The sequence below is a fragment of the Podarcis muralis genome, chromosome 7 (genome assembly GCF_964188315.1).
Source record: "Podarcis muralis chromosome 7, rPodMur119.hap1.1, whole genome shotgun sequence".
In the NCBI taxonomy this organism is placed as follows: domain Eukaryota; kingdom Metazoa; phylum Chordata; class Lepidosauria; order Squamata; family Lacertidae; genus Podarcis; species Podarcis muralis.
In genome coordinates, this window is record NC_135661.1 from 59,246,685 (window position 1) to 59,264,111 (window position 17,427).

At 43.7% G+C, this 17,427-nt stretch overlaps 1 protein-coding gene and 2 non-coding genes across 5 annotated transcripts; all 3 read right to left on the reverse strand.

Moving 5' to 3' along the window:
* Positions 1–1,729: 1,729 nt before the first annotated feature.
* PABPC4 (poly(A) binding protein cytoplasmic 4) lies at positions 1,730–16,053 on the reverse strand. Of its 3 annotated transcripts, XM_028739105.2 has the most exons (16): positions 14,871–15,010; positions 14,524–14,775; positions 11,696–11,889; positions 11,162–11,277; positions 10,583–10,722; positions 9,680–9,774; positions 8,993–9,130; positions 8,264–8,359; positions 7,069–7,341; positions 6,632–6,719; positions 5,933–6,052; positions 4,971–5,098; positions 3,650–3,743; positions 2,816–2,946; positions 2,607–2,705; positions 1,730–2,089 (listed from the first exon to the last, which is right to left on the reverse strand). In XM_028739105.2, exons 3-15 carry the CDS (start codon positions 11,867–11,869, stop codon positions 2,619–2,621), a joined length of 1,680 nt encoding a protein of 559 aa, XP_028594938.1. In that variant the 5' UTR covers positions 11,870–11,889; positions 14,524–14,775; positions 14,871–15,010; the 3' UTR covers positions 1,730–2,089; positions 2,607–2,618. The 3 variants fall into 3 exon arrangements, with proteins under 3 accessions (XP_028594938.1, XP_028594937.1, XP_077788015.1); XM_028739104.2 differs by lacking the exon at positions 14,524–14,775 and having other exon boundaries at positions 14,871–16,053; XM_077931889.1 differs by lacking the exons at positions 1,730–2,089; positions 2,607–2,705; positions 2,816–2,946; ... (5 more) ...; positions 9,680–9,774; positions 14,524–14,775 and having other exon boundaries at positions 8,258–8,359; positions 14,871–16,053.
* Positions 7,832–7,966, reverse strand: LOC114603671 (small nucleolar RNA SNORA55). The gene has a single exon (XR_003708143.2). It is a non-coding gene; the product is annotated as a small nucleolar RNA SNORA55 (small nucleolar RNA).
* LOC114603670 (small nucleolar RNA SNORA55) lies at positions 8,532–8,664 on the reverse strand. The gene has a single exon (XR_003708142.2). It is a non-coding gene; the product is annotated as a small nucleolar RNA SNORA55 (small nucleolar RNA).
* Positions 16,054–17,427: the final 1,374 nt, after the last annotated feature.

The window sequence follows — 17,427 nt, forward strand, 5'->3', positions numbered from 1 at the left end:
TTCTTGAACAAACAAACTTAGATCATTTGAACAATTGTCTTCTATAATGACAAAAGGAACAGAATAATACAGAATGTTAATTTCATTAGTGTTTCCTAAGCTGTAGCCAACTGATTTCTTTACCAAAGTATCTGCTCACTGTTGAAATGCATAGGTGGGGATCCGAAGAGCTATTAATAAGCTCACCCAGGAGAGCTTGGGCATGCCATAGGATTCCTCTGCCTCTTAAAATAGCAGGGCCCTGAGCTATATTTCAAACAAGATTCTGAAAAGCCTCTGCAGTTTCCATAGTGGTCTGATACAAAGAAACAGATTTGTAAGGCATGCAGAACTACCTGTGGTTCTTTAGATCTTAAATATCAGAGACTGGGTATCTTTTCTCAGGTTACACTGGCATGGCCAAACTTGTCCCTCCAGCTGTTTTGGGACTACAATTCCCACCATCCCTGACCACTGGTCCTGTTAGCTAGGGATGATGGGAGTTGTAGTCCCAAAACAGCTAAAATAGAGGCTTCCCAAGCAGCCTGGGCAGTGCTGGTAGTTGGAAAGGGACCTGGGAAGTCATCTAATCCCAATCCAGGGTGTAGATTGCAACATTTTAACAGATACATGGCCTCTGCTTAAATACTTCCAAGCAAGGGAGATCCCAAAATCTCCCGAGACTGACTGTTCCACTGTTCTTTATTTTTTTAAAAAAAATTATTTTCAATGCAAAATTACAACAAAAATTACAAACAAAAAATCCAAAAAAAGAAAAACAAAGCAAAACGAAACACGCCTACAAAGAAAATCATGCCATCATAATAATCTTTACCTACATATACACATATTGACTTCCTTCAATATGTGACTGTTCCACTGTTCATCAGGAACATTTTTTGTAACGTTTAAGCCAACAGTTCTAGTCTGCCACATGAGAGCTCTTCAGACCACTGAGGATTGCTATCACATCTTCTAGTAACCACCTCCCAGCTCTTTCAATCATGACTTGGTTCCTAGGCCCTTCACCCTCCCCTGGAGACACTCATGTCAGTGTCCTTAAAATGTGAGGCCCAGAAATAGTATTCCACCTGTGGCCTGGCACACAATTAAGTGGACTGCTAGACCAGCTTTATGTCAGTAAAACACATGTGTACTTGCTCTCAAGCTTACAATTTATAAGACACGACACAAAAGGGGGAGGGAGGAGAAAAGAAGTTAGTGCAGTTGCCAATTCTTAAAATAACTGGGTGGGCTAGAAGCATTTCAGGTAGCCTGTGGAATGGCTACTGCTAGGTAAGAGTTGAGAAAGAGCCAAAACGCATCTGGTTTCTCAGCAGAGCCAACAGAACACCCCTGCTTCTAATCTCTCCCTCTGCCACATTCTGATGGAACTTTTTATCCTCAGATTTGTGCATTAGGCTTCTGTTAACGCAGTCCAATATTGCACAGCCTTTTAAAAAAGCTATACTGCACAGTTGACTCATGTTCAGCTTGTGATCACAATTATACTACCCACATAGATGTCAGCCTTGAAAATAGAATGCTAATGTCAGTCAAGTTGGTGCTGTGTGGCAGCATGAAAATAAGGGGAAGCAAAAGGAACTCGCCCTCAATAGTGTTTGTATATAATTCCTTCACTTCAACCCAGCTTTCACCGGGGTTCCTACCCAAAGGGGTTTGTACTCAGAATAATTTGAAACCTGGAGGCCACATTATCAGGAGGCTTGAAGAAGACTCGGGCAATTACTTGAAATATTTTAATTATTTTATTGATAACACTTTCCAGACTTTGCAAACAAGATTGTTTGATCAAAACCAAGAACCACAAATGAAAATGTTCAGTCAGAAAAATGTAAGTGCCTGCTCATGGGAAGACAAGGTAGCTGCAACCCTGGCTTCAAGAAGGAAAACTTGCATATTTAAATCTTGGAAACCAAAAGCAGTAGAGGATTTTTCTTTAATTTTTATTTTTGCAAATAAGGCATATTAACTTTTTTTACACACTGGCAATGTATTATGTCGCATGATATTGAAATGTGCAGTATAATGTTATTTTCTAAACAGCTTCAGGTGGTTTCTTCAGGGGGCTCATTTGGCTTTCTACAACCTATAAAGAGAGAAAGAATGCTGTAATGCTGAATTAGTTCCTCAATTTCTTCCTAGTTACCCACTCTTCAGACAGTGTAATTCTGTATGTTGTTGCACCTCACAGGTTTTGAGAAGAACATAGACATTTTAGGGTTACTTTGCAAAGAAATTATGGATCAAGGTGAAGTACAGGTTGAGGGGAGGAGAAATCAACCCTGAATTCTGTTAAAGTTAAATTCTCTACTGATTTTAAGTAATTACTTGAGATTATCAATTGAATCTTTATGCAAACGTTTTGGTCTTTTAAAGGATATAATGATAGCCCATGGAACCTGGGACAATTTTAACATTCATTTTTGCAAACACAAGACAAGTTATCCTTATCGGGTAAGCCTAGAACCAAACCATACTTGCTTTCTTGATGCAGCTTTTTGGCACATACAAGACAGAAAGATCCACAGCTTCTCCATATCCACTCTCAAAGGCAAGTGACAGCTGTGAGCAAAGAGAAGAACCAGGCCAGCTGGAATACTTACCAGCCTCCCTAGTTACGAGGTAGCAGCAACTATGCCCACTTTCTGGGCAGCTTCTTTCTTGGCTTGGTGAGCTTGCAGCACTGCCACAGCCTCCTCCACCTGGGGCAGGAAGAAACCAGGTTCACTATCACTCACCCAAGAAAGCAAAAAGAAGGATACTCCTCCTTGAATGTATGCGGCAGAGTAAAGAGAATGGGGAGAGCCATTACCTTCGAACGGAGGGATTCTGGGGATTCTAGCATGTGCAGCAACTCTGAATTGTCAATCTCTAGCAGCATTCCTGTGATCTTTCCTGCAAGGCTGAGATGCATAGCTTGAATGAGCGGGAACAAACGTTCTCCTAGGGAAGCAAAAGTTAAGCCAGTCAAGAGGAAGGGTGTCAACTTCAGGCTCACACAGCCAGGGCAATGTGGGGGGAAGAGATCCTTGAGTCTGAAGGTATTTTCTGTACCACCCAGTCAGCTAGATGATGGGTGAGAGACACTGTGTTGGCCAGCATGTAATGGCTTTTTCCACCTGCCCTGTCCCACCCTCCCTTCATAAGGGAGCTGTTTCCAGAGGAAGAACTGTGAAGGGTGAGAGACTCCATTTCACCTGTGCTGCCCCACCTCCAACCAACCCAAGGAACCTTCAGTAGGGAGTTGATGCCACAGGTGTCATGTAACATAATACACATAAGCAGCATAGAAATATAATCAACTGCGTCAAAGGGACCGTGACTGGAGATCAACACAGAAAGCAGGTATCTTCCTAAATCATAATATTAAGTGCCATGGGATATCAACACACATTGATTCTGTATGAAGTCCTCTATGAAGCTTCCCAGGAAAAGCTCTAAATGGGAGTTGCCCACCACCCCACCAAACTGGAATCGATAGCTTTCCAGTACAATCATTTACAATCTGAGAAGATATTAAGCTATTATGTACCCTGTCACTTCTGTACACATGTGCTTAACATATTGTAAAGAAACTTGCTTTTACAAGATTTTGCCTATGGCACTTGTGCCCCAAATCTCAGAGGGACAGAAAGGATTGGCTTACCCAGCATCTGTTTTTGCTCCTGGGGAGGGGCAGCAGCTAGCATAGATGCAGTTAAAGGCTCTTGTCCTTGCACATGAACAGCAGGCTGAGGGGCCTGTAAAAGAGAAGAAAACTTTTATGTTGTGAACACCCCTGAGATCTACAGGTGAAGGGCAGTATATAAATTTAATAAATAAAACAACACAGTAAGAAGTGAAAAGGGAATCGGTTCTTTGTTTATTTTAAAACAATAAACTTATCAAAGAATTATATGCCAAAAGTTCTCTTTTTAGAAGTCATATCTTAACTAAAATGTTCACAACAGTAGTATATCATTCTTACAAGAACTCTTAGTTTTGGAAAGAACTTGTTAAAGGGAATGGAACTACATAATCTCAAAATCCCCAAACTTTGAAACTGGGGACGCAAGAGGAAATGTCTGAATCTTATCAGCAAGGTTCTTTAATAAAACAGCAGGAAGGGGCTGCTGGGAAAACAGAGCTTCCATAAAATGCCTGATGGAATAGGTCTTTGTCAAATGCCTGAAGTTCAACAGGGCAAGTGGAGAAGGTTGCCTGTCTAATCTCAGCTGGAAGGGCCACAGTACTGCATAATGGCTTCTGGTGGATACAAGCCATGCATCTGAGCCATCAAGAACCACTAACAGAGACTCCCCTAAATAACTCTGTGATGAGGCAGGAATCAGGCAGTCCTTAAAATATCCTAGACCCAACATATTAATGGCCTTGTAAATTCAGAACTTTGACTTTGTCCCACAACCACATGGGACAGCGACTGCAAGCTTTTAAGCTTTGGTGTAATATGTTGGCAGTAGTCTGCCCGCACCAACAATCCCAAGGTAACTTCACTTTATTGTTTTATTCACCCTGTCCTATTATGCTAAATACAGACTTGAAGCTAGCGAAGCAAGCACCTGAAGAAGTTTCTTTAGGTTAACTCAGTTACCCTGCACAAAGCTGGACTGTTGATTTCTGCCAAGACTATACATGTTTATGGCAAAGTGTCTGAATTATATGCCATTTTTATGTCATAACAGAAACAGTTGCTTACATACAGAATGCTTATTAAACTGCCCGCTGACCACAGAATTGGTTGAGATTCAGAATCATGCTGCATTGCAAACAAAGAGGAGAAAACAATCTGCCACATTAAATTTAAGAAAAGCAGGTCTGAACCAGCATGATAGGAACACAGACACTGTTTTAGCCTGAGACTGAAAGATCTGACCATGATTTTCCTGAGCTCTATAGAGGAAAAACCAGAACACAGATATTCCCTGCAGTCTAACACTGATGTTTCCATGCGAAGCCTCTTGTGTTACCTGCAAAGGCTGTACAGCTGGGTGGGGGCTGCGGACACTGGAGGCATATTTGTATGGTGGAACAGCCCTTGGAGCCTGCGCAGCTACAGGTGGTCGAGGCGCTAAATTTGGAGCTGTGGCAGGAACCCCTGGGGTGTTTTTAAAAAAGAGGTACAAAATGGAGAATCAGAAGGTTTTTTTTAAAAAAAAGTCAACAGTATCACATATCCCTCTCAAAAGCTCAAGACAACATAGCTCCACTACCATCACTTTATCTTCACAAATAAACTGTTTGCAGATGACATTAGACCAGATTGTAAAGCAAGCTACGGCTTAATAGGAATGAGCAGCGTGCTAATGCATGCTTCTCACACGTTCCTGTGCTGCTGCTCCCCTGCTGCTGACAAAACGAGCCACAGTCCAGCTGTCACGCTGTCTGAACCTGGGCTCATGGCTTGTTTCCTCCAAACGAGAAGTGGTAACCAAGGTTTGTTTGTAGCTCACTGTTCACGATTTGCTGGTGCATGCTGCTCAGTCGCATTAACATGCAGATTTTTAAAACTATGGCTTAACTTTAATGTGACATGCAAGTTAGGTCTGGGACTGACAGCTGAGTGTGGAATTTGAGCCTGGTGTCCCCAATCCTAGTCCTGTTAAGCAAGTTTATTTGAAATTGGGGGTATTATCTGTCAATTCTAATAAGATTTGCCTTTTAAGTGTTTGTTACCCTGGGTTCCTTTGGGAATGAAGGGCAGGTTATTTTGGTAGCAAAATTCTCTGCTACCAAAATGTCTATAGACAGACCCAACTACCTTACTGACTGTCAAGTGTCATGCAACACTATCAGGTGCCCTCAGAAGGAATGGTCAGCAGAACCCCACCACTCTTTGCACACACCAGAAAACAGAATGATCTACCTTCTATCCACATCCTGAATCAGCTTCTATAAACCAGTAGGAAACCCTGCAAGTCCAGTCACTTACCAACCCTTTGGGTTGCACCAGGCATGCCACGTGAGGCTTGTGCATTGCTCGCTGGAGCCAGGTGGCGTAGGGCTGGTCTTGGTCCAGACTGGCGCATAGTGTTTGGCATTCCTTGGAAGCCTAGAGTGTGGGGTTTTTTTGGGGGGGGGGAGGCAGAGAGATAGAGAGCACAAAGTTACTGGTCAATCACAGTGGGGCAATACAACTGAACTAAATTGTGGCAAGGACAACCACAGGGATTAGACATTTGTGACACACAGTTTCTGCCAGGCTACCATATCCTGGTAGATCAAAAAAGGAGATGACTGCCTTTACAAGGATGGTCAACTCCTGGCTCAGGGACCTGATAAGGCTGCCCCAAGCAAATGTTTCTTCCCCCTGTCACACAAGACTATTTTTGGCTGTAGGGGCAAAAAAGAAAAAAACAGATACAGCACAGGGTGGGTGGATTCAGCAGCCTGATGGGGATGCAAACTGCCCCCTCCATACTTCATTTCCTCATCTGATCTGCACAGGACAGCTACTTTTCCTGTATACATGTGATGTCTGCACATGTGAGAATGTGGAATGGCCACACTAACCCACCACCGAAATGTGACCCCCCAGAGTTGGCCAAGGGTAAATGTGGCCCTTGAGAGAGGAAAAAAAAAAGGTTTCCTGCCTCTGCCTCCAAGGTCCAAGTGGCTCCTTCATACTCACCTTGAGGTCTCCCTCCTTGCTGCCAGCGTGGGTTAGGCCTCATCTGAGTCATCTGATTAGGTGCATAGTAAGTGGGTCTGTTCTGAGCCTGAAAAGCAGAGCAGGGCATGCAGTCGCATTGCAAAATTACTATTAACATTTATCAGTTGCTTTAGACAAAAGAAAAAGTCTCAAAGCAACTTGATAAATGGTTCTTAAGCAGGTTTAAATGACCCTGTTCATATGTTCCAACCCCCAATTCACAGGAAAAGTGGGGGGGAAACATCCTGTATGCTTCATTCTCCAGTGACCAAGAACCTACAAATTTTAAAAGGTGATAGTTTTGCTTATTTCAGGTAGTTTAATATGCCGTAGACAGATCATGTATCAAAGCTAGTATTTTGGACAGAGTAGCTATAATCCTTGAAGAGCCACAACCCATTTTTGCTGGGACTTACCTGGGGCACAGCTGGCATGAAATACCCTCCTGCAGCTGGCTGGAACTGATTGATGATGGCATTGGCAGGCAGGGCTCTCATTCCAGCAATGCGCTGCATGTATTGGTTGGTGAGGTGGGCTTTCCGCTCCTCCTTTCTCTGTGCCAATGCAACATATAGTGGTTTGGAGCCCACAATGCGCCCATTCATTTCCGTTACAGCTTTGGTGGCTTCTTCCGGAGAGGAAAAGCAGACAAAGCCAAACCCTTTGCTTCGCCCGTCTTCCAGCATCACCTAAACAAAGGTAGTTTTTAAAAGCAACTCAGGGAAAGAAAGACTCATGCTTTCTGCACTGATGCTGCGTCAAGTTGCCTAAGCTGGAGGAACACTGCCATGGGTGGGCGGGGAAACACCTCAAGATGGCAGTGTTAGAGGAGTCCCATTGTTAAGAGAATTCATGCAACAGCACTCTGCAAACGGTTCTGCCCACTGGCTTTCTGCCAGGGATAAGTTTGTAACCACAAACAGGACACACAAGAATAGCACTTTGGAAGCAGGCTTGCTCAGTAACCCCAGCCAGCCCTCTCCCTGCCCTTAGTTCACACATGGATGATAACTTTATCCCTGATCTATCACTTGCTAATTAACAGTGCAGATGAAAACCACCACAGGACAACTGCAGGCTTTAACACCCAAATGGCAGAACCTGAGGTACCCCTATGCCTCATCATGTGACTTGCACAGCACTGCTGAACTTAACCCAGGAAACTGCCCTGCATAAGCCCAATGTTGCAAAGGTGTAGAGACAAGCCCTCAACAAAGAGAGAAGTGACTTGTCTGGATTTGCTTTGCATTGCTTTAGCACCATGTGTCCCCAGGCCTACACATATTCTGCCAGGCCTGGGAAAGATTCAGGTGCAGCCCTCTCACAACAGCAGCAGCATGGATCATACAATCATCAGAGGCAAAGCTGCAGGTAATTTCACTATCCTCTTGCCCCAGAGGTTTCAACACATAGCACAAACCAAGTTTGTTTTATGGACAAGATGCATCCAAAGCAGGTTACCTGAAATTAAGTCCCACTGAGTTCAGCAGGTCTTAACTAAACATATTTAGGATTGCACCCTTAGGCAGATTCCTCAACAGTTCCTACTTCTGAGGGACTTTCATTTATGAAGCCTTACTGTGTGTCTGTTAAATTCCATCCAGTCTTTACCTTGGCACTTGTGATAGACCCAAAAGGAGAGAATTCCTTCCTCAGCTTCTCATCATCAATTGTATCATCCAGGTTCTTAATATATAAGTTAACTCCCTAAAACAGAGAGAAGAAATTGGCATGCCACAGTAACAATGCAGAAGGGGACAACAATTCATCTTTACAAGCAGTAAACTACAAGCAAAGCCAATACGTACTGATTGATCTTTACAAACAAATAACGTTCCATCACCTGCTGAAGGCAAACCCCCCCCCCCCAAAAAAACTGAAATGTTACAGAGTTGTAGAGGCAAGTCTTTTGTAAGAGAACATAAACTTGCCTGGATTTCCTCTGCGTTGCTTTAGCATCACATGTCCCCGGTCCTGCACCTCACAGCAAGGAGCGGGAAAGATTCAGATGCAACTCACATCAGCCCCCTTCCCTGGATTTGACTTTCTTCTATGCTACATACAACCCACGTATTGTTACTACCATCCAATTATTGAACTTACTCAAACAGGACCTTCAGCTGATAACCGCTACTCATGGAACCAAAACCTTCACAGGTGGCCAATCCCACTAAGTGTCACTGTTTAATTTGACAGTATCCATCTTATTTGACACAACAGAGAATGTACAAGGAGAACAGAGTCCAGATGGCAATCTAAGACAAATCACACCATAATGGTTCCATTCCACAAATGTGCGATGTTAGAAACCTAATCAAATCAGGAGCATATTCCTTTTACCTGATACCGGCTGATTCTCTCTTGTTTTAGCTGCTCAAATTTCCTTTTCAGCTCTGCCTGGCGCTCCACTTTCTTCTGTGCCCGGCCCACAAACACCATTTTCCCATTGATATCTTTTCCATTCATTTCTTCCACTGCCTGTAAGGGATTTCAAAAGAGTAAATGTCTCTAAGATGCTGAACTGGTTACAAACACTCTTATTAACACTCCTATTTCTTCTCCTGGACTAACAACCCCATCTGAAATTTGGCAGGCTTCATCCACTCAGTAGTGGCAGACATCTTCCAGTTCTGCCAAAAATTAAAAAGGGATAGCCATGTATTGATTTCCCCATCCGTCAACAGGGAGACATGCAAAGCTACATGAAACAAACCAGAGTGAGGCTACCCTTTGGGCTGAAAGCAAAGGGCAAGGTCCATCCAAGCCCCCAATCTAAAGCGGGCTCCTTTTTTTTCATGTGCCACCCCTAAAAATAATTGCAGAACCACCACATTTTAACCATAAATAAAACCCTTTAAAAGTCCCAAACCACCTTGTTTTGTGGTTGCAGGAAAACAGCTGACAGATAGTAGAAAACAGTTCCAAGGCATAAGACTGGCTCTGTGTTTGGGTGCCACCCATAAACATTTGTTGAATGCCTGTGTTCCAATCCAGAAGGAGGTAATGCATATTCTGTAACCCATATACCTTGTTGGCTTCTTCGTGCTTCTCAAAGCTCACAAAACCAAAGCCTTTCGACTTCCCAGTGGGATCTGTCATGACTTTAACACTGAGAGTCTTACCTATTACCAGAAAAAGAGAGTTAGCAAAGGTAGCTTACAGCAAAATTTCAAGGAAGAGCTTTCAAAATGAAAACCTGTAGCTTAAGGATTATTCCCTACACCAAGTCAACATTGATGCTTCAAATTTGCAGGGATGAGACCCAATGTTTACAATATCTCCTAGGAGAAACACCCTATTTTATTCTGCTCTGCAATCTTTCTTTCCTTTTCCCTTTATTATATTTTATTGCCAGGAACTATTAGATAATCTCACGCATAAGAATTTAAACAATTTTGCTCTCAGAAAGAACACCAAGTGCTGAAAAATAAGTTCTCAATCCTCTCTATATTAATTTGCTCCAGTGAGTACATGGATAATAACCAAAGAGTTTAAAATGGGGGGGGGGGGGGGGTTTGTAAATGCTAAAAGGTAAAGTCATAAACAATGTATTACATAAAAGCTTAGTTAATGAAGCATTATAATATGATGACAAACTATATATACGTATTTTTTAAAACTATCAGTTCAGCATATCTAACACCCTTCAAGTTCAGATAGTTTAAAGGCAACAGCAATGAAGAAGGTAGGAAGAATGGCCCCTGCACTCAAGGATGCTTTGTTGGCATCTTTTCAGCTCTTTCAGCCTTTGGCTTAGCCGTAAGGGATCACTGTGACTTCCTGAAACCAAACCCTTGACTGTCCTTATGCGAGGATGCTTCACGTGCACAGCACCCAAGAGCCTAGATGATAAGTTCAAAAACGAGTCAACAAAATGGTACCAGCTATGATGGCTTCAGAATGTTAACAACTTGCTGCTGGAATATTTACCGTATTTGCTGAAAAGCTCCTTCAGCCGTTCGTCATCCATGTCATCCCCAAAGTTTTTAATGTAGACGTTGGTGAACTCCTTTGCTTTGGCTCCCAATTCTGCCTCACGCTCTTTACGGGATTTAAATCTCCCAACAAATCTGGATGGGGAAAAGAGAAAAGCTAAGATGAAAAACGCTCCCCTGCCAACAACAGAAAAGAAAGGTTAAAACAAAAACTAACAAAAAAACAGGCAGCAGGTAGGTGTGAGAAGGGCAGAAATAAATAGGGTAAACAACCAAGCGGAAAAATCCAGTCCTGATATGGAAGCAGCAGCACAAAAACACCCACCCAGTGCTACTCAACAGGGCAAACCAGAAGGGAGTCAACTAAGCCCAGCAGCAGGGAGGCAGAAAGTGAGGGGCAGGCCCCTACGCCAGGGGGAGTAGGCTGTGGCTCGGGCAGGGAAACTCACCAGCCCTGGAGTAGAGAGGCAGCAGGCCAAAGCTGGGCCAGGAGAACCAGCAGCCTTGTGGGTTAATACTGAGATGCATCACGGCTCATGCGGTGGCTGCCGCTGCTTCTGGCCGAGACACTCACACTTTGCGGTCGTTCAGCAGCATGCCATTCATCTTCTCAATGGCCCGGTCCGCAGCGTCCTGTGTCTCAAAGTGCACAAAGGCATAGCCCTTAGAGCCATTCTCGTCACACACCACCTGCAAGGCAATTGGGCAGAACTGAATAGCATGTACCAGCACCCCAAGGTGTTGGGTTGCTCACTTCTCTTCACCTGAACTGAGCTTCAAAAAACCTGAGGCTTTTTGCACCAAAATTGTGCAAAAAACACTTTTTTGCACCAATATTGTGAATGAAATCACAAGAGCTGTTGTTCAATGTTTAAGCAAAGTTTCCAATCAAGGAAAGGAAATGAAATGCAGTTAGAACACCTGGCAAGAACTTCTTGTCTCCAGATCATTTAAGCGATCTTTTTACTAGATTTCCATATTGCAACTTAACTTACACACACACAAAAATCCTATTCATTTTACATGCATTTAAGACCCAAACCACCTCATATGTTGAAATACATTTAAGTAGATTTTCCTGGAATCCTGGGAAGATGAAAAGTCTCACCTTGCAAGAAAGTATATTCCCAAAAGCCGAGAAAGTGTCATAAAGTGCCTTGTTGTCTATGGATTTGTCCAGGTTCTTAATAAAGACATTCCCTACACCTGATTTCCTCAAGGAAGGATCACGCTGAGACCACATGATGCGGATGGGTTTCCCTTTGATCACATCAAAGTTCATGGTGTCCAGGGCTCGCTCAGCTGTAGGATGAGAAGCAATAAAAAGACTGTCCTTTGAGAAAAAGGAAAGCAATCCTTCACAAGCAGGTGTCTCTAAATAATGTCAACCTTATGGACATTCATTCTCTACCCACATCACACATTTAGGCAACCTTTTTTTTTTGATAATTTGTGTTTTAAATAAATAAAATATTTCCTTCAACTAAGCAGCAAACCACCTGAAGACTGAGAGAAGGGGTGGAAAGGTGTGTTTATGTACATGCACATCTATGCAATACTCAACATCTGACTATCGCCAATACTGACTATGACCTCTGCAGGTAATTCAGTAAAGGTAAAGGGACCCCTGACAGTTAAGTCCAGTTGTGAACAACTCTGGGGTTGCAGCGCTCATTTCGCTTTACAGGCCGAGGGAGCCGGCGTTTGTCCGCTCCGCAGACAGTTTTTCCGGGTCATGTGGTCAGCACGACTAAGCCGCTTCTGACGCAACGGAACACAGACGCCAGAGCAGGACACGAAACGCCGTTTACTTTCCCACCAGAGCAGTACTTACTAATCTACTTGCACTTTTTGGCATGCTTTTGAACTGCTAGGTTGGCAGGAGCTGGGACTGAGCAACGGGAGCTCACCCCGTTGCAGGGATTTGAACCACCGACCTTTTGATCAGCAAGCCCAAGGCTCAGTGGTTTAGACTACAGCGCCACCCGCGTCCCAGGTAATTCAGTACATCAGCACTAATATGGACAGGTCCAGGAGCACAGTGCAAATACTGCACCTAGTGTATGTAGTAGCAAGCATACTGATGGAATGATTTTCCCTAACCAGGTGAGACAGGCAGGAAACATGCTTGGTGCATATCCAAAACTTGCCAGTGCCAGGTTTTTTTTTATAAACAGCAACAAAAGACTTGGAACCAAGTTGGTATTACCATGTGTACTTCAGCATCACTGCTTTATTCGCCATTCGGGCATTATTATGTATGTTCACCCTATGCCAATACAGAATCAGAGAAGTCCTACTCGAACTAAGTATATTCTAAACATATTCTAAAGCTTCAGCAATGTAGACTCTCCCTTAACTCACACTAATCCTCCTTCAGGATTCTATTTCTGTACTGAGTAGCATATTAAAAGGTTGATGACATATACACACCAGGATCCTGTTCATAAAATTCAGGGGCTTGGGACTCAGTTGCACGCCAAGTGAGTAGCAGGAAGGAGAGAGCAGGCAAGCCTGAGGCTAGAATGAGAATGTGCTACCTGATATGCTACCCACCTATTTGCCTCTAACAGGCAAAACTGTCCCAACTGGGGGTGGGGGAGGAACCCATGCAGGGCTTTCCTGGCTGCCTCACCTGACAAAAAAGAGCCCGGGTAAAGCAGGGGGGGAGCACGCGCAGCAGAAATCAGGAGAATGAATGAATACAGGCTTAAGATTTCACATATGTCCACAGAAGCACTCTTTACGAAGCTAATCATATGCCTTATTTACCAAGACCTCACCTACAAAATTAGAAAGCTGCCTGGCCAAACTGAACTAAACACCTGTGGCTTCTTTTCCCTGATATAGGATATTCTAAATATAGGGAGACTGGGTGGAAAAAGTTAGCTAATTTAATGAATCACTCATCATTCTTGACTATACCTCAAAATGCATGTCCTTATTAATATTAAACTGTCTGCATCTCAAGGGGGAGGCAATGCTGTCTTTTTTGCCATCAATTCATTTCAGCGCCTTCCCAAAGTAAGTTTCCCCTTTTACCAAAAATAGTTCTCAACAAGTATGCGCAAAATACTACACAGAACCCTTAAAATTAACCCTCACTGGCTGACCACCTGCTGTTGTTGCCTAGAGTTGTGTTTCAAGTTGTCCATTGCATCATAGCATGATGCAGACCAGGGTTGTCACGAGTAGTGCTTAAGGGGCGGCTTGCTTCCACCAACACTCCAGGTCACGTTACCAGGCAGGTGGTACTGAAAGCACCTACTGAGCAAGACATGAACACTACCCAAGAGTGAGCCATGGCTGACATTTTCAAGGACTCCTACCCTCATTCTATTCCCTTACTGTCAATCATTTGCCGAAAGGGGGGGGGGGAGGGGGAGGCACCATGATTTTAGTTGAAAGGGAAGATTCAGTTGTGTTGCTTTAACCAAAAGAATTCCATTTCAAGTGGCACCTCAGCCCAGCTAGTCAAATTTGGCAGCGTTTATTTATAGCAAGAAGAGGTGCTCCAAAGACATGTGTTGGCAAGCACAGCAACCCTTAGAATACACCACTTGCAGCCGAGAGGGGATGAACAGTTGGAAGTAGGCATGCAACAAGAGGTTCCACCACAGCACTTGTTGCACCGTAAATATGCTGGACTCCTTGCCCTGCAGAGGTTCCCTAGCAGCATGTGACCATGGGCTTTGAGATGTTGCTGTAAAATAAACATTCCCCCATGCTCGAAGTCATATTTATACAGCACTGTGGCAGATAGACTGGCAGCCTTCTGAAACATTTACTGAAAAAGGCTTTTCCTTTTCTCTACAAACCTCCATCGTATTCAAGTTGAGCTTCCACAAAATAGAATTCCAGGTGATGTACCCATGCATTTATCTATTTGATTTATATCCAGCTTTACAATGCATAAAAGCTCCTCAGTGAACTTACATGAAATAATTACATTAGGGCTGCTTCTCTCACACAGTATTCATCCAGGGTAGCCAATATGCTCTCTCACCAAAACTCCGTATATCAGTCATTAGGGTACTGCAGCTCTTCCAACTGCTTTTTATTCTCAACTTCCTAAAACTCTTGGGCCCATTTGCCTAACTGCAGGCTCCTTTAATTCCTTCCCCTGTAGACTGCAATGCTCAGGCAACTCTAGTTTCAGCCAGTGCTTGTTTCTGGGAGACCACGTGGCTGGAAGGAAATGGTGAGAAGCAAGTGGTGTGTGCAGAGTGCAAACTTTGGGATACCATAATAAATACTCTTGATTTGCCCCATACTGTACTTACCATCAGCTGGTTGCTGAAAGTTAACATATGCATATCCTAGGGAGCGACGAGTTATCATATCTCTGCAGACACGGATGGAGAGCACAGGACCCGCAGGACTGAACTTCTCATACAGCATGGCTTCTGTGACATCAGGGTGCAGGTCACCCACATAGAGAGATGCCATCGGGTAGCTACTTGCAGCTGTGTTCATCTTTCACTCAGAGGCCCAGATGCTTATGTTAAACTTTTTTTAAAAGTATTTTTTAATATATATTTTTTAAAAAACTTCACTAGCTTTTAGAGGAATGGGGTCAGAGCTAAGAGGAAAGGCTGAAGAAATGCTAGAAAGTATTGGAAAATAAGGGAAAGCAGCTATAAGAGAAAAAAGCAGTGCAAATTTCAAAAATATAACTAATATTTGACTTGATAAGAGGACTGAATCAGATTTGGGTGGAAATTTGTACAGAAAACTAATTTAAGGGACCTGAAATGTTTCAAAAAGCTGTTTAAATGTATTTTTTAAAATGAAATTTCCAATTCTGCCTTTAAAAAAACCCGTATATCTTTCCCTTGCAAAATGAGCAATTGTGGATTGTATTTTAAATTTGTAGTTTAATACTTCTGGATTAACTTCTTTCCCTGTCTTCCAGATATTAAAAGGGTAACTTTTTAGGTCAATAACCCTGTGCCATTTTAAATTAATAACTAACAGCTGTTGCCCCTATAAGAATACTTTGCAACACAGATAAAATCTGGTTTAAAAAGACAACAATATGTATCTACCAAGGCCTGGTATGGCTTTAGTTCTTTTTTTAAAAAAACTTTTAAAGGGCAATTTTAAAGGGCAGGAAAACAGTACAGAAGGCCAAGCAGATCAAGACGAAGCGAGAGACCTGCAGTCATTAAGAGGGAGAACGAAGGGTAGTGGTAGGAGAGGAGAAAGTGCGCGGAAAGTGGGGCGCAGGGGCGGCAATGAACTGGGGAGGTGGCAAGGCAAACCTGGGCTCTGGCTTCAAGGAAGGTGAACGGGGGAAGAAAAGAAACGGGGTTCCGACCCACGCTGGGCGGGCCGGGTGGGGGAAAGCGATTCTAGGGTGGCGGAAGGTGGGGCAAGGAGATTAGAGGCGAGGTGAAAATAAATAGGAATAAATACGGAGGGGTGTTGAGGGGGAAAAGACACACCAAAGACGATTGAGGGGGGAATTAGAGGCAATTTGGGGGTTATTAGAGGCAAAGACAGACAGGCAGACAGGCAGAGAAGCGTCAGCCAAAAGCGGCCCCCGCGCAATTAACAATTGCTTAATTATATTATTATTATTATTATTATTATTAAATTAATTACCCTCCTCCTTATTCCTGTTTGTTATAATCAATTTTTTCCTTTGGTTTTTTTTTTCTCTTTTGCTGTTTTTAAGGCTTTTTTTTTCTTTTTAGGGTTTTTTTCCCGCGCCCCCCTCCCTTCCTCTTCCCTCCTCGGAGGCTGCGAGCAGAGAGGGGGCAGCGCTGGCCGACCAGGACCCTTTATAGGCCGCGCCGAGGCGGGCCGCCGGCCGAGGGCGACGCTGCTGCTCGTGTTGCCGGCGCCGCCGCCGCCGCGAAGGCTTCTGGGCCGCCTCAGCGACAAGGAAAGCGGGGAAGGAAGAGCGGAACACGAAGCGGGACGGAGGGGCCGCCGCCAGCTGCAGCGCCACCGCCTGGCCGGAGGAGGCGGCGGCGGCGGCGGCGCTGTTTTTCAGTCTCTCTCCTCACGCCCGTTTTTCCCTCACACTCGTCGCGCCAAGGCGCCGGGAGGCTTCCCCCTGAAATCACGTAGTTCCTTAAGGATGCTGAAAATTGTAGCTCTGTGAGAGGGAAACTACAGTTCCCAGGTGGCTGAGTGCGGGGTGCAGCATGAAATGTATGGTGTTGCGACAGATGCACATCCAGTACACATTTAAAGCACGTTACTTCCCCGCAAAGAATTCTGGGAACTGTAGTTTGGGTATTGTAGCTTTGTGAGAGGTGAAATACAGTCTCCAGGATTCTTTGGGGGAAGTGGTGTAATTTGATGTGTGGTGTACCTCTCTCTCCTCATATATTAATCTCACTCTCACTCAAACACCACACTCCTCATTCATATGCATCCTTCTGTCAGAAAAACATGGTCCATGATTTGGCATTGAAAGGACGGGGGGGGGGCAAGCAAGGAGGGGAGAATTGTGTGCCACTAATCTCAATATTATTGCTGCTCAGAATATTTATAACCCACTTTCTATCCAAAGATTTCAGGACTAGATTTTTTCCTGAAGCAGCTGATGACATAATGCATTTGTTCTTATCTGTTGTGTTTATTGTATTGAAATAGAAGCTGTCAGTATTTTGTGGGAGAGACTCAAGCACATATCACAAAAATTTAGGTTAGCACAATTAAAGTGGATTAAACTGCTCTGTTGGCTTAGTACAAATAACCTACCAAAACAAAGGTCAGGGGTTAGGAAAAGGACAGGGAAATACACGGATAAATATGAGTTGGGCAAATGATTAACAGGAAGTATCCCATAAATCAGGATAAATTCAAAATAAATGCTCATTGTTG

Excerpts from the sequence above, each read along its gene's own strand:
- PABPC4 (XM_028739104.2), bottom strand. The coding sequence starts at position 15,063 with ATGAACACAGCTGCAAGTAGCTACCCGATGGCATCTCTCTATGTGGGT. Across the intron at positions 10,723-11,161 it reads CTGCTGAACGACCGCAAAGT|ATTTGTTGGGAGATTTAAAT; the intron begins GTGAGTGTCTCG and ends TTCCCCATCCAG. Across the intron at positions 9,131-9,679 it reads AGCACGAAGAAGCCAACAAG|GCAGTGGAAGAAATGAATGG; the intron begins GTATATGGGTTA and ends AATCCCTTACAG.